The 16,390-nt window shown below is 40.8% G+C and overlaps 1 protein-coding gene across 1 annotated transcript in view; it reads left to right on the top strand.

Annotated features, from left to right (window-relative positions):
• LMTK3 (lemur tyrosine kinase 3) overlaps window positions 1-15,728 on the top strand; it is an 89,976-nt gene extending 74,248 nt beyond the window's left edge. Inside the window, exons 10-14 of the mRNA XM_044278066.1 lie at window positions 75-224; window positions 6,812-9,810; window positions 13,154-13,512; window positions 14,994-15,105; window positions 15,478-15,728. Coding sequence (XP_044134001.1) covers window positions 75-224; window positions 6,812-9,810; window positions 13,154-13,512; window positions 14,994-15,105; window positions 15,478-15,728 — 3,871 coding nt within the window. The remainder of the gene's footprint in view (window positions 1-74; window positions 225-6,811; window positions 9,811-13,153; window positions 13,513-14,993; window positions 15,106-15,477) is intronic.
• Window positions 15,729-16,390: the final 662 nt, after the last annotated feature.

Below are 16,390 nucleotides of genomic sequence, written 5' to 3'. Positions count from 1 at the left end.
CAGGGCAAATGCATTGGTGCCCATGGCTTCCCCCTAGTTGTTTCCGTACTAAAGTTTTTTGTACTTCAATACAGGTCTCTAGGAGTAACAATGTGGGAACTCTTTGAATTTGGAAGTCAGCCATATCGCCATCTATCAGATGAGGAAGTCCTAGCTTTCGTAATTAAAGAACAGCAGATGAAGCTGGCCAAACCACGACTCAAGCTACCCCACTCAGATTACTGGTAAGAATATAATTCAGAAAGTAACCTATATACAATTAGAGATGAGCGAATCGAAGCTGACGATCCGAATTTCAGGAATTATTTATTTCGCACTGAATCCGAATTTTCTCACGCTTCGTTGTAACGAATCGCAATTTTTCCTAAAATGGCTGCTATACATGTTAGGACATGGAGCAAGGAACTCTGGGAACGAGGGATCACCCACAATGCCATGCATGCAGCCAATCAGCAGCCAGCCCTGTGATGTCACAGCTAGAGATGAGCGAATTTCCGGTTATGAAATTAGTTTGCGATTCGTTTACTAATAAAAGGTGACTTGCGTTATGGATTCCGTTACCACGGATCATGACGCAATTCTATGACATTATGCATAACTGAATGCCTTTAGAGGCATTCCGTTATTCATTCCATCATATTAGAAGTCTATGGGCTAGTTTTAAATTAGAGGGGCAAAGGTTTAAAAGTAATATCAGGAAGTATTACTTTACTGAGAGAGTAGTGGATGCATGGAATAGCCTTCCTGCAGAAGTGGTAGCTGCAAATACAGTGAAGGAGTTTAAGCATGCATGGGATAGGCATAAGGCCATCCTTCATATAAGATAGGGCCAGGGGCTATCCATAGTATTCAGTATATTGGGAAGACTAGATGGGCCAAATGGTTCTTATCTGCCGACACATTCTATGTTTCTATGTTTCATAACGGATCTGTCCCATTTCTGTTATGCAGGAGAGGACTCCCCTGCATAACGGAAACGGGACGGATCCGTTTTCCAGCCCATAGACTTCTATTATGAAGGAATGAATAACGGAATGCCTCTAAAGGCATTCCGTCATAGAATTGCGTTATGGCCCTTGGTAACGGAATCCATAACGCAATTCACCTTTTACCAGTAAACGAAGTATGAACGAATTTCAAAATATGAACAGTTCTATAAATAGCTTCAGCCATCTTGGATTCAGCCATTTTCCAGTGTACTTAGTGCAGGGAGAGACATCAGCAGGCGCTAGGGACAGTGCTAGGAAAGACTTGGAAACTTATATTTTGCTCAATAGAAGTTCAGGGAAAGATCATTTGAAGTGTAGGGAAAAGATAGGGAGGAATTATTCCATCAGAATACGGCGGTGTCATGCTGTTCTGCACCTAGTTTGGCTGGGCGAACAGCGTCACACAAGGGAGGAACGGCTCCACGTCCTTTGTCAAGAATTCGAATCCTAGCTTTCTCCACGACAACTCAAAATTGGAACCATGGTGAACCATGCTGAACCATAAACCATCTGCAAGACATCCTAAAAATGTCCAGGAAACTTTTCATGCACTTTCAGCCACTCGTACACCGCTAAGCACACCCTACTTGAGCTACAGCGGCAGAACGGCATCCCCCAACATAGACTGATATGCGACGTTTCCACTCGTTGGAATCCCACCTTCCATATGTTGGACCAACGGTATGAACAGAGAGAGGCCATAAACGATTTCTTGATGATACCGGCGGACAGAGGCACCCCCATGTGTAACTTTGATGTTAGCCAGTGGCAGCTCATGTGTGACACCTGCCGTTTGCTCGTGCCCTTTGAGAAGGGCACTTTATTTGTCAGTAGTGATGGCCGAACATTGGCCGGGACGTTTCGCGAACGCACGCTCGCTATCAATCATCGTCACCTGCACCACCAATGACATTAGAGATTTTGGAGTAGGCATTAACAGCAGGTACCACCCTCCTTGGGCTGATCTGGGTACTGTCGTCAGACTGCTGGGTGGCTGCCGTTGCTACCTCCTGTTCCTCATCCGATGCCAAGAATGGCTGTGCATCAGTAAAGTCTGGGAATGGATGGGAAAATAATTCCACTAACTCGAGTGGAGGGGCTATGGTGGTGGTGTCTTTGGGGTTGGACACAGCAGAGAGTGAGGAGGGTGCAGATACAGAGGATGAAGAGGGTGCAGAAGTGGAAGGCTGAGCGAGCCACTCAACCAACTCTGGTGCTTCCTTTGACGTAATCGCACGCACCTTCTGCAACTTCCCACTTAGGCTCCGGCCTGGTGCACCTTCCCGACCCCTACAACCCCTGCGAAATGGCCAGCCTCTTCCTCTGTCTGTCATTTTCAAAATGACCCTGTGCCAAAGTCCCTAGAGAAGAGCGTTTTTTGTGGAAGCAGGTGTATCGCAGGCCTCAATAAATATTGGGTGGAAGCATATATATTAATCCCCTTAATCAGTATTTTGTGGAAGCAGGTATATCGCACCCCTCAATCAGTATTTTGTGGAAAAAGGTATATAGAACCCCTTAATCAATATTTGGTGGAAGCAGGTATGTCACACCCCTCAATCAGTATTTTGTGGCAGAAGGTGTATCGCAGGCCTCAATCAATATTTGGTGGAAGCAGGTATATAGCACCCCTCAATCAGTATTTTGTGGAAGCAGGTATATTAAACCTCTTAATTAATATTTGGTGGATGCAGGTATATCAAACACCTCAATCAGTATTTTGTGGAAGCAGGTATATAGAACCCCTTAATCAATATTTGGTGGAAGCAGGCATATCACACCCCTCAATATGTATTTTGCGGAAGCAGGTATATAGAACCCCTTAATCAATATTTGGTCGAAGCAGGTATATCACACCCCTCAATTTGTATTTTGTGAAAGCAGGTATATCAAACTCCTTATTCAGTATTTTGCGGAAGCAGGTATATTGCAGGCCTCAATCAATATTTGGTGGAAGCAGGTATATCAATCCCCTTAATCAGTATTTTGTGGAAGCAGGTGTATAGTAGGCCTCAATCAATATTTGGTGGAAGCAAGTATATCAAACCCCTTAATCAATATTTGTTGGAAGCAGGTATATCACAACCGTCAATCTGTATTTCGCAGAAGCAGATCTATTAAACCCCTTATTCAGTATTTTGTGGAAGGAGGTATATCGCACCCCTCAATCAGTATTTTGCGGAAGCAGGTATATCAAACCCCTTGAGCAGTATTTTGTGGAAGCAGGTATATCAATCCCCTTAATCAGTATTTTGTGGAAGCAGGTATATAAAACCCCTTAATCAATATTTGGTGGAAGCAGGTATATTGCACCCTTCAATCTGTATTTTTTGGAAGCAGGTATATCAAACCTCTTAATCAGTATTTTGTAGAAGCAGGTATATTGCACCCCTCAATCAGAATTTTTTGAAAACGCTGATGAGCAGCTTTCTTCACCCGCATAGTGAAGAAACTACTCACCAGCATCTAGACATAGAGCAGAACCTGAACCAGCAGGTTGGCATACTTGGAATGCACCCCGCCAGCCATCATTGAAGATCCGCTGGAATACCGGGCAGCCGATACTGTGGCCGCAACTGGCCGCGTTTGCCCTGGAAAAGCTGCCCTGCCCCAACAGTAGTGTGGCATCAGAGAGGGTGTTTTGTGCGGTGGGGGCCATAGCATGGATCAGCCAGGATTTCCACCCACCAATGCCTGATGCATCAGATTAGTTTATCTATGGTCACCTAAACCTTGACTAAAGAGACCGGTTTCTTAAGGCTACCTGCCTAAGCTACTATTTATTTTGTAGAATATTTATCGAATATTCGCTAATTCGAATATTCGTTATATTCTACTTTTTTTTACTCAAAAAAATCAGCAAGGTAATGATTGCCTAATACGCAAATATTACGCAATCAATACAGGTGTGGGTCAAAAACGAATATATAGCACTATAGAATATAGTGCTATATATTCGTTATTTTGAATATTCATAATTTTTTTGCATCTGAAGTCATGATTCCTCACTGCTTAAGGTACTTAAGCAGGGAGAAATCATGACTTCAGATGGATAAAAATGCTGAATATTCTAAAAAACTAATATATAGAGCAATATAGCTAATATAGTGCTATATTCGTTTCAGAACAGTTGTAATATTCTAAAACAAGAATATATAGCAATATAGCGAATATTCGAAAAAAAACTAATATAGAGCAATTTAGCTAATATAGCGCTATAATCTTTTTTTTATAGTTACAATCTGAACTTCAGATTAGAAAAAAATTAGAACTATTAGGCAAAGATTATAGCACTATATTAGCTAAATTGCTCTACATTCATTTTTTTTCGAATATTCGCCATATTTCTATATATTCTTGTTTTAGAATATTACGAATATTCTAAAAAACAAATTATATCGAATATATTGAATTTGTGTTTTGTGTTTTTTAACAATCTGTACAGTATTTCCACTTCGGCATACTTCTCCCCGACAAGCGTCCCCGTCACCATGGGAATGCCTGGAGGTTAGAATATACCATTGGATCTGAGTTTTCACAATCTCAGTGAGATCGTAAAAACTTAGATCCAATGGTATATTCTAACGCCCAGGCGTTTCCATGGTGACGGGGACGCTTGTCGGGGAGGAGTATGCCGAAGTGGAATAACTGTACAGATTGAAAAAAAGAACAAGACGAATATTCTCAAAAAAATGAATATATTCGATATAGTGTTATAGATGGACCTGTAAGGTTGAGTTCACACTTGAGTTATTTGTTCAGTTTTGGCCCTGTAAGTGCCCAAAGAAGTGAAGTGTGCAGTGATTCTAAGAGTGACGCCTGTCATCTGCTTGTCATACTGACTCACAGTATTGTTTCACTACCACAGCAGACTCACTATGCGTGTTGCTGCAAGGCACAGTGTTCTACACCACTTTACAGACTCTCTGCAGCCAGGAAATAACTGTTTTTTAACACCATTCGCCACAAATTAATTCGGAAAGAAATCAAATCTTTTCTGAAAATTCGGCGAACCGACCGGATCGAATTTTTGAGAAATTTGCTCATCTCTAGTTACAATGTCTGTTTACTGTACATCATTGTATACCATGTGGGCTGGTTGCCAGATACTTCTGGGTATGTATACGGGACCATGTGTCAGTGTGGCAATACACATCCGCCTCTTTTGTTGTGCGTACTGGCCATGGATACTTGTGGGTATGAATTGGTTCCACTGTGACTTGCATCTCTCCTCATTCTCTTCATGTGGGGTAATCCCCCTGTCTTGTGTCTGTACCTGTCTAACTAATCAGTTAGTTAAGTCTGCTATTTTAGCTGCTGTGTTCTGTGTCAGTTTCAGATTTGTCTTGAGTGCTATCACCTGCTTAGGTTCTGCATTTATGTCTTTCTTAGGCTACTTTCACACTAGCGTTCATGGGTCCGTTCGTGAGCTCCGTTTGAAGGAGCTCACGAGCGGACCCAAACGCCTCCGTCCAGCCCTGATGCAGTCTGAATGGATGCGGATCCGCTCAGACTGCATCAGTCTGGCGGCGTTCAGCCTCCGCTCCGCTCGCCTCCGCATGGACAGGCGGACAGCTGAACGCTGCTTGCAGCGTTCAGCTGTCCGCCTGGCCGTGCGGAGGCGAGCGGATCCGTTCAGACTTACAATGTAAGTCAATGGGAACGGATCCGCTTGAAGATGAGCCCATATGGCTCAATCTTCAAGCGGATCCGTCCCCCATTGACTTTACATTGAAAGTCTGAACGGATCCGCTCAGGCTACTTGCGCACTTGCGAAATTTTTCTAAGTTATTAATGCAGACGGATCCGTACTGAACGGAGCCTCCGTCTGCATTAATATGATCGGATCCGTTCAGAACGGATCCGATCAAGCGCAAGTGTGAAAGTAGCCTAAGCTGTTGAACCATGTTTGGCTCAGATCTTTTTGGCTTCTGTTTGTGTCCCTATTATAGTCATTGCACTAGTCTATAAGGAGCTTCTATCAGTCTGTGTATCCGAGTGCATGTGTTTTGCTATGTCTGAACAGTGTCCTAGTTCCTGAAGCCTGTGTGTCCAAGTGCATGTAGTCTGTGTGTCTGGTTTCGTGAGCTGTTCATCTACTCTTGTCTTGTCTTTTGCCTGCATTCATGTTTGCCTTGGATTTGCCTGTGCTCTGGTTCTGTTTAATGCCATACCTGTGACCCTGGAGCCTTGCACTAGCGTTCTTGACCAGAGTAGGTCAGCTGCCAAGTATAAAACCACCCAAGGACGTAGAGGTCTGGTCGCTAACCCGCAGTGTCCCTGTACAGAGTTTAAGGGGTGAATACTGGGAAGGCATCAGAATAACACCCTTGTGATGCTGCCACATATTCAGGGTTTTGAAAGCAGTTTTTGAAGCCAAAATCAGGAGTGGATCATAACAAGAGAGAAGGTATTAAGATCAGATACAACTTATCTACTTTTTTTCAAGCAACTACTGGTTTTGGCTTCAAAAACTGCATTAAAAAAACTGACCTTGTGTCAGCACCCTTAGTGTTTGGCCCTAGATCAAACCGGTTACTTGGTAAAGTGGTTCCACAACCATTGTCCATACACATGTGTGTATCACTATAAATGTAGATACAATATTCATTGTTTATCAGACAAGACTCCTTAGACTGGAATCCACTCTATGACTGAGCCATAACCTAGGCTAATAAAATTTGGATTTATCATATGATTGCATTTTCACATCGAGTAACACAATATGGATTGTAGTTTTACAGTTTTTTTTTTAATTACTTTTCAGATCTCTGTAGCACAATTTGTTTTTACTTATCATATTGATCATCTGTCATTTTTAGGTATGAGGTCATGCAGTCTTGCTGGCTGACTGTTGAACAGAGACCTACAGTAGAAGAGCTTCATCTGCAGCTCACTTACTTGCTAAATGAATGCTCCAATCAGACAGAGGAAAGCTTTGAGTGGCGTTGGAATGCACTTAAACCAACAAAATCATCAGTGGGACCTCTGAGGCATTCTGATGAGATTTCTGCATTCCCACTGCTAGATAATTTTAGTGGTGGAGATGGTTTTCATGCAGACATGGATGACATCTTGACTGTAACTGAAAGCAGTCGTGGACTGAACTTTGAGTACATGTGGGAGAAAGCTAGATTAGGACGGTGGAAAGCAACATCACAGTGTCAAGACTATGTGCCAAATAATGGGAATCTGACTGTGCCTGCTAATCCTTTCTATGATTCCAGCCATCAACATTCACGGCAAAGCTTAGAAACTCCAAGTGTTGTTCCAGTCATCAGCGCCCGTAGCCCTTCAGTAAGCAGTGAATATTATATACGGTTAGAAGAACATACAGATAGAGGTAGCGGAGTGGACTGTACTGTATGTGCTCCTAGTCCCATCTATGAAAGAAAATTTGACATGCAAGAGCAGAGATCACTCCATCAACGTTTATCACTTGGAAGCCCATCCTCACCACTGGAACCACTTTTTTCCTCTGACTGGGACCCACTTGAGAGTGGCAGAACCAGTCCCGATGATCCTCCTCCTCATTTGATTTTACATGAAGTTCCTAAACTTATAGATAGATGGACACCTAGTAATAATAATCCATTTATTACTGTAGGAAGAGAATTGCCTCGTTATGTAAATCCTTTCCGTGGGCAAGTTGAAAGAGACTTATCAAGGCAGGTACAGGAGACTTCATTAATGGAGCCCACATTATCTGATGTATTTTCTTCTGATTCAATTTTGAATGTTTACAGAGACATAGAAGATCATAGGAGTAGCTGGGATTCAGATACACTTGAAGAGAGAGGAGCTGGAGAGACTCTTGCTGGAGATCCAGAGTCCTTGGCAGAGTTTTTAGATGATCGTGCATCACCTTGGGATTGTGAACCTTCATTAATGGAAGATCAAAGCACTGAAAGTAGTAGCAGTAGCACAGACAACAGCAATCATCGAAACATGCCCTCCTGTCCCCTGTGTAGTAGAGGCATGATTGGTAGTCTGCAGAGATGTTCATGTGCAATGCTGCGTGGAGATGTTGTAATAGATTGGACAACACATGTTGCTATGCATCAAGAGCATTATGGTTTAGATGATGATTCCTCTCTAAAAGTTGAACAGGGTTCCTTATCAGAGTGCTCTATGCCTGCAAGAACTTTTGGTGATGGAGATCTCTATGCTGGTCCTTTTGGAGACAGTCTTTGTGCAGCAGAACACCAAGAATTTTATGACCCTTTAATGGGAGCAGCTGTAAAAAGTTATGACATTCAAAACTATCATAACCGTCAAGTAAAAAGTTATGATTCTTTGCAGAAGAGTATTTCTAACCACCCTCCTTCCCCGTTCATTGGAATTTCTAACTCAATGGCAAACTGCAGTGTTATTGTTCCAATTGAAATCCCACCTCTTTCCACCTTAGCAGAAAGCATCGAAGAGGAGACAATAGAGATAGTTCCAGATGTACTAAATAGGTTCACACTGAACCACAGCACATTACATTCAGAAAAGCCACCACATGCCTCTCGAGCAACATTAGACTCTGTTGATTCTTTAGACATTCCCTCCAACACTAGTTCATCAGATGTATGTAGCCCAGCTTCTCATTTCTCATCCCCTGTACAGAAGTTTGGGGATAGTGGCTATGAAACAGAAAATACTTTTTCCCCAGAATTCATTTTCAAAGAAGTGAAAGAAGAAGAAGAAACAGGTCTTAAGGATTTGAAGTTACCCTTAACCCCAATATCAGAATCAACTAGTGACTTGACTCTTACTGAGGACTTCTCTGAAACACAGGCTACACCTATGGAAGAAGACAGTTCTCTTAGGACGTTAAATCTGGCCACACCACATAGAGATTCTGCATATTTTTCTGATTATGACAATGAACCTGATAAACATAATAGAGTAGCTCGACAAAAAACTGATGATGGAAATATCAATGGAGTTTGCAGTGAAGAAATATCTGTTGTCATATCAACTGCTGAGGACATTCAAAGTTTTCAAGCTGAAAATAGGAAAAAGGATGATATAGAAAATTGTGCAAATGTCAAGGAAATACCAGATGAGTTGCCTGTAAAAATAGTAGATAAAGAGGAAAACCATCATAATACAGAGTATATTCAAGATGTAGTCCCAGATGGTGAAGATGGAATTTTGAATTGCAATGGTGGGATGAACTTAGTCCCAGAGGAGCACTTAAGTAATTCAGTTGCTCAAAGTAATAGCACTGATGTAACAGAAGAAAAATATGAAAAATCTCAAACTGTTATCGACCAGAGAAATTCAATTGAGAACATACTGAAAAAACAACCAGAAAGTGGTTTTGTAGTTCAAGTTTGTAAAGAGCAGCTGCTTGTCTCCTTGAGAGAAAACGTAACAAGGAATGTACTGTCTACCTTTGAATCTGGAACTGTGAACTCATGTGTCTTAAAAGACCAAGCTGTTTTGAAGTTGTGGTCTATAGAGCCTAGATCAAATGCAGTTATTGAAGGAGCAGTAAATAATAAACCTTTATTCAAAGAGTCATCTGAAAACTATGAACCTGATGAATGCAAACCTAACACAGATGACATCAACAAGGACACATCTTCAGATAGAGTTAGTAATCCTTCAGAGTTATTTGTACACAAAGATGAAAATGAGAACAATTGTGATGAAATCCACACAGAAAAAAATGATGATGTTGAACTGTTATCACAGCAGACCCTTGAAAACTGTATGAAGAAACAAGAAGAGACTTCTGCTGAACAAGTACAAGAACAGTCAGAAGATCAGTCAAAACATTTTCTAGACTTTGGCTCTACAGCAAATAGTGGAAGTGAAGCTATAAAAGGTAATTCGACATTGATCATTAAAATGGAATAGTTCAAAAGGCAAGTAAGGTGTTAATGAGCCAACCAGTCAGAAAACCTTATTCATAACCTTACACCCTTGTGCACTCACAGTACCTAAAGTAGACCTTTCTAAATCAATTTGTGAAACATCCTTAAGGGCTCATGAACACGACCGTGGTTTGGGTCTGCATCTGATCAGCATTTTTTGCAGGTCGGATGCAGATTCATTCACTTCAATTGGGTCGCAAAAGTCTGTTCCATGCCATCCGCAAAATTATAGAGCGTGTCCTATTCTTGTCCCCATTACGGACAAGGATAGGACTGTTAGAGGCTGGCCATTCTGCAAAATGTGGAATGCACACGGCCGGTATCCGTGTTAGCCAACGGCAATGTATGATTTCCACTCATGTGCATGAGCCCTTAGTGTAATAAAACTTTTATATATTAAATTTATGCTGAATTTTCAAGCTTGGAGTTAATGGTCCAAAGCTTGCAGTTTCAGCTCTTGTAAGGTGCTCTTGACAACAGTTTCTGTTCTGTATACTGGCCTTGTTATGGAAATACTGTCTACCATTACTCATGGCAGTTACGCACCATGCATATGACCGTATCTATGTTGCTGTCCACAAAATATGGATGCGGTCCGTGCTGCATTTGCATTTTTGCGGAACCATTGACTGCAATGGGTCTGCAGTCTGCATTTTGTGGATAAGTATAGGACATGTTCCATATTTTTGTGGAACAGACATAAAGATGTGAAGAGCACACAGATCATCCATGTGCTTTCCACATCCATATGCCTGTTCCGCAAAAAGATAGAATATGTTTGCAAAATGCAGACCACAGACCTATTGAAGACAATGGATCCGCAAATAAAATGCAGACTGTACACGGACTGCATCTGTATTTAGCAGATCCGCGATTTGAGAACCACAAAATGGATATGGTTGTGTGCATGGGGCACCTTAGGCTGTGAGGCTTTATGTGGGATAACTAATGTCCCTTTGACAAGGCTTAACAAAGCTAGAGTGGAGGCAAAGAGAGAATACAGTTAAGCAATTATTGTGAGCCAAAACCAAATCCTTACATTATAGCTTATCCCTGAGCTTCACTAATGGTTTTGACTCACAATAAATTGATGGAAACAACTGGTCAGATGACTGAAGTATGAACTCAGCCTAAAAATACTACCACACTAGCAGATGTCATACAGACCACAATAAACAATCGAAGATGTAGCGCATCATTAGCAACGGAAATTCTGCTTATTATACACATACATAATTGTTCGTACTTACGGTCATTACTCATTCACTTTTAAATTGTTCCTTGTTATTACATGTAAAGATGTAGGACAGATTCTTGGTCAAAAGGCATGTACAGTTGCAAGAAAAAGTATGTGGACCCCTTGGAATGATATGGATTTCTGCACAAATTGGTCATAAAATGTGATCTGATCTTCATCTAAGTCACAACAATAGACAATCACAGTCTGCTTAAACTAATAACACACAAATAATTAAATGTTACCATGTTTTTATTGAACACACCATGTAAACATTCACAGTGCAGGTGGAAAAAGTATGTGAACACCTAGACTAATGACATCTCCAAGAGCTAATTGGAGTGAGGTGTCAGTCAACTGGAGTCCAATCAATGAGACGAGATTGGAGGTGTTGGTTACAGCTGCCCTGCCCTATAAAAAACACACACCAGTTCTGGGTTTGCTTTTCACAAGAAGCATTGCCTGATGTGAATGATGCCTCGCACAAAAGAGCTCTCAGAAGACCTACGATTAAGAATTGTTGACTTGCATAAAGCTAGAAAGGGTTATAAAAGTATCTTCAAAAGCCTTGCTGTTCATCAGTCCAGGTAAGACAAATTCTCTATGCTGCTATTCTCCCTAGGAGTGGCCGTCCTGTAAAGATGACTGCAAGAGCACAGCGCAGACTGCTCAATGAGGTGAAGAAGAATCCTAGAGTGTCAGCTAAAGACTTAGAAAAGTCTCTGGCATATGCTAACATCCCTGTAAAACACTAAACAAGATTCGATTTCATGGGAGGATACCACAAAGGAAGCCACTGCTGTCTAAAAAAAACATTGCTGCACGTTTACAGTTTGCACAAGAGCACCTGGATGTTCCACAGCAGTACTGGCAAAATATTCTATGGACAGATGAAAGCAAAGGTGAGTTCTTTGGAAGAATCACACAACACTATGTCTGGAGAAAAAGAGGCATAGCACACCAACATCAAAACCTCATCCCAACTGTGAAGTATGGTGGTGGGGGCATCATGGTTTGGGGCTGCTTTGCTGCATCAGGGCCTGGACGGATTGCTAATATCGAAGGAAAAATGAACTCCCAAGTTTATCAAGACATTTTGCAGGAGAACTAAAGGCCATCTGTCCACCAGCTGAAGCTCAACAGAGGATGGGTGTTGCAACAGGACAACGACCCAAAGCATAGAAGTAAATCAACAACAGAATGGCTTAAACAGAAGAAAATACGCCTTCTGGAGTGGCCGAGTCAGAGTCCTGACCTCAACCCGATTGAGATGCTGTGGAATGACCTCAAGAAAGCGATTCACACCAGACATCCAAAGAATATTGCTGAACTGAAACAGTTCTGTAAAGAGGAATGGTCAAGAATTACTCCTGACCGTTATGCACGTCTGTTCTGCAACTACAGGAAATGTTTGGTTGAAGTTATTGGTGCCAAAGGAGGTTCAACCAGTTATTAAATCCAAGGGTTCACATACTTTTTCCACCTGCACTGTGAATGTTTACATGGTGTGTTCAATAAAAACATGGTAACATTTAATTATTTGTGTATTATTAGTTTAAGCAAACTGTGATTGTCTATTGTTGTGACTTAGATGAAGATCAGATCACATTTTATGACCAATTTGTGCAGAAATCCATATTATTCCAAAGGGTTCACATACTTTTTCTTGCAACTGTATGAGATTGTCAGTTAGTAGACTGTTCCATATTATAAGAACGGATTTATTCCCGTTCATACTTATTATATCACACGATTTTCAAGAATCTGTATGATATTTGCTCCGTGTAATAGGGCCTTAACAAAAAAAATACCTAAATAAAACAAAAAAAATAAATGATTTGAGAACTGTTTTCACATTGTCCAAGCATTACTGGGCCTCATGTATATTTTATCTGGTATTTCACTAACAGAGACACACTATTGATAATAAATGCTTTTGAAACTTTACATTTTGCAATCCAAATAACTAAATTTGAGTATATTTTATTACAGAGTTTTATTGAAAGGACTTTCATATGCTAAAAATATTATGTTTCATCTGTTCTGCATTCCTGCAGCAAAAGTGGCCAGACTTTCTCTGTCTCTTCCACCCTTAAACCTTCAAGCATTCCAAGGCTCCAGTGGACGCAAGTCTTTTTGGGACAATGATGTAGAAAAAAGAGATGCAAATTTCAACAAGGAATATGAGGATGAGGAAGATGAGGGCTTTGGTCTTCAAGACCACCAGAGAACAGGCTCAGAAGCTGAAGCAGAGGTGTCAGGAGTTCCAATTGTGGTAACAGAGATGGATGATGGACGTAACCTCCGGAGTCTGTTAAAATCACCTAAATCTGCTGATGAGGTGGATGATGATCTTGATCGAAAGCGAAAAATGGTTTCCTTTTTTGATGATGTAACAGTTTACTTGTTTGACCAGGTAACAAAAATGTTCAGGGAGTCATTAGTGTTTTAACAATGATTTTATGATATAGTCTTGATTTTTTGTTTTTGTCTTTGTGCTGCATTTCATTGCTTGGTAAGAAGATTCCTATAGGTTTTGTTGTGGTTATATATTTTTGTGCATATAAGTTGTACATCTAGAAGATGGTGAATAGTGGTAAAGTGCACCTCCAATGATATAGAAAAACTATTGTAGTGCACAATCATCGTTCTGCTTCTAAATAGCACTGCAGACCTGTCATCACTGTAGGATGTAATGTAATTCTTACAGCGCTAGCTCACTATTGGATACGGGAGATTAGGAGACAGATTAGGACACTGTCTCCTAATACACAGATATGAGCATCCTGTAACATAGATAAAGCATGTTGGACGCCACTTGTTACCTGCATTTGCATGCAGCAACTCCAGGGCTGGCCAACCTGCGGCTCCCTTAGGGTGCCTTTACACATACTGATATCTGACCTGTTTCTGTCCAATCAGATCAATACCAATCTAAATTAGTGTGTGAGTGGCCAGTCGAGCTGATTCAAGTTTCCCTCATATGCCGGAAAACTGATCTGCTGTGCTTAAAAATTTGTCTGCCAAGCACAATGATTGTAGTGTATAAGCAGCATGTAAAAGATATGCGAAAGATGACTCCATCATAGGGAATTGAAAGGTTTTATTTTAGGATGATGGTAACAGATGATGAAGAAGAGAATTGGCTCTATACTAACAGACCAATCATCTGTTACCTCGATCTGAATGGTCAGAATTGGTCAGTAGTGAAAATTTGTAGGGAAATGCCGTATATGTATATAAAATGGTCTTATACTGTATAAAGCATAGTTTAAAGGTCCTTTTACACGCTGCCCAGGAACAATGATTTTCTATGGGGACAATCAATCATTGCATCGATTGCTTGTACCCATACAGCAGAGGTGATTGCAGCTTCATATTAGCTGACATTCAGGCAATTATTGGGAATGTCTGGTTCGTTACCAATAATTGCTTGATATATTAGTCCGTGTAAAAGAACCTTTAGTCATCGGTGCACTGAACTGCATGGAAGCAGAAAATACTGTACTGCTAAGATTTTACCATTAGGATAATTTCTTCACCTATGTTTCTGAGGCAACCCTAAAATTAAAGTACAGTGAAATCCATAAGTGCTGTTCTTCACTGTACTCAGTTTCAGTAACCTGAGAATACTTACCAGGCCAATTATTGGGAACTAACGTTATTAAGAACACTTTTTCCCGATTCCTGCCCTATGTCATAACTCCCTCAGTAACCCGGCACCCTATACAGCAGCAATGATTGCTGATGTCAATGCAGCTAACGGTATGTTCACAATCATTGCTCTGTGTATGGGCCCATGTAAATGGACCCTATTTTACAGTATGTTTCTCAACCTCCCTCAGATGCCAAGTGCACATCAGATGATGTCCTGCTTTGTGTGGGCTTTTTTTCTAGGAGACTCCCACTAATGAACTGAGTAATCAGAATACACCAGATAATGATCAGATTTCCCAGAATCCTTCCCTGGAGTCAAGTTTGGATGCCTTTTCATCAACTGATGGTTTTAGTAAGTAATGTCTTTCTTTTTCATTCAACGTCCTGTAAACCATTAACATTCACAGTATTAGAAAATCATATTTAGTGTGAATAACCCAGAAATTTCTGATTTAGCTGTAACTGCAACTCTCCACTTTCTAAAAAGGGCTTTATTTTGAACATTCAGCTTCTTCTATGTCCTTTTCATCACACCTTCAGGCATCATGGTACTAACACCTTCACTTGGGGTCAATACAAAGCTTCTACATATATGCTGTTGAATAGCCTGACATGATGTCTTCTGAGTAAAGCCTGGAGCAGCCTGCATACCTAATACATTAGGTACCAAAGTATTGCTCTAATGTATGATTTCTCATCATAATGTATAATTTATGTCTGATAGGTGGAAGTTTTGAATGGGATGATGACTTCCCTTTGATGACCCAAAATTCCACATTCCTTCCCATGGCAGCTGAAGGTGCAGCTCTCAAGTCACCAATAAGTCCTACTACATCAGTACCTCCTGCACTTCAGGGGAAGCGAGTGGAAGGAAACCTGATGGACTCACTGAAGTTCACCCGATTCACTGTCTCACCTGCTGTAGAACCACATGTTCCATTATGTGATTCAGATGTGGTTCCAAATGCAGGTTAGTATTATCATAAGTTCATTTATCTAAACGACAGAAGCTCAGTGGAGACATGAATCTAAACCGGCAAACTGATGCTAGCTGAGATATTAATACTCATTGGCAATAATTAGAGATGAGTGAATTTTTCAAAAATTCTATTCGACCAGTTCGCCAAATTTTCAGAAAAAAATTGGCTCGATACGAATTTATACGTGGCGAATCACGCAAAAAAACGGCTATTTCCTAGCTGCAGACAGCCTTTATAATGGCGTAGAACACTGTGCCTTGCAGTAACACGCATAGGGAGTCTACTGTGGTAGTGAAACAATACTGTGAGTCAGTATGACATGCAGATGACAGGCGTCGCTCTTAGAATCACTGCACACTTCACATATTTGGGCAGTCACGGGGCCAAAGCTGACCAAATAACTAAAGTATGAACTCAGCCTTACAGGTCGGTGTTAGCGCACTCCTTTTACACCAGTTGATTCCACATAGATGTCTACAGAACCTGTTCTATTAAACAATTATACAGGTCCTTCTCAAAAAATTAGCATAATGTGATAAAGTTCAGTATTTTCTGTAATGTACTGATAAACATTAGACTTTCATATATTTTAGATTCATTACACACCAACTGAAGTAGTTCAAGCCTTTTATTGTTTTAATATTGATGATTTTGTCA

Source organism: Bufo gargarizans, chromosome 2 (assembly GCF_014858855.1).
Source record: "Bufo gargarizans isolate SCDJY-AF-19 chromosome 2, ASM1485885v1, whole genome shotgun sequence".
In the NCBI taxonomy this organism is placed as follows: Eukaryota; Metazoa; Chordata; class Amphibia; order Anura; family Bufonidae; genus Bufo; species Bufo gargarizans.
This window is presented reverse-complemented; position numbering and strand designations above follow the sequence as displayed.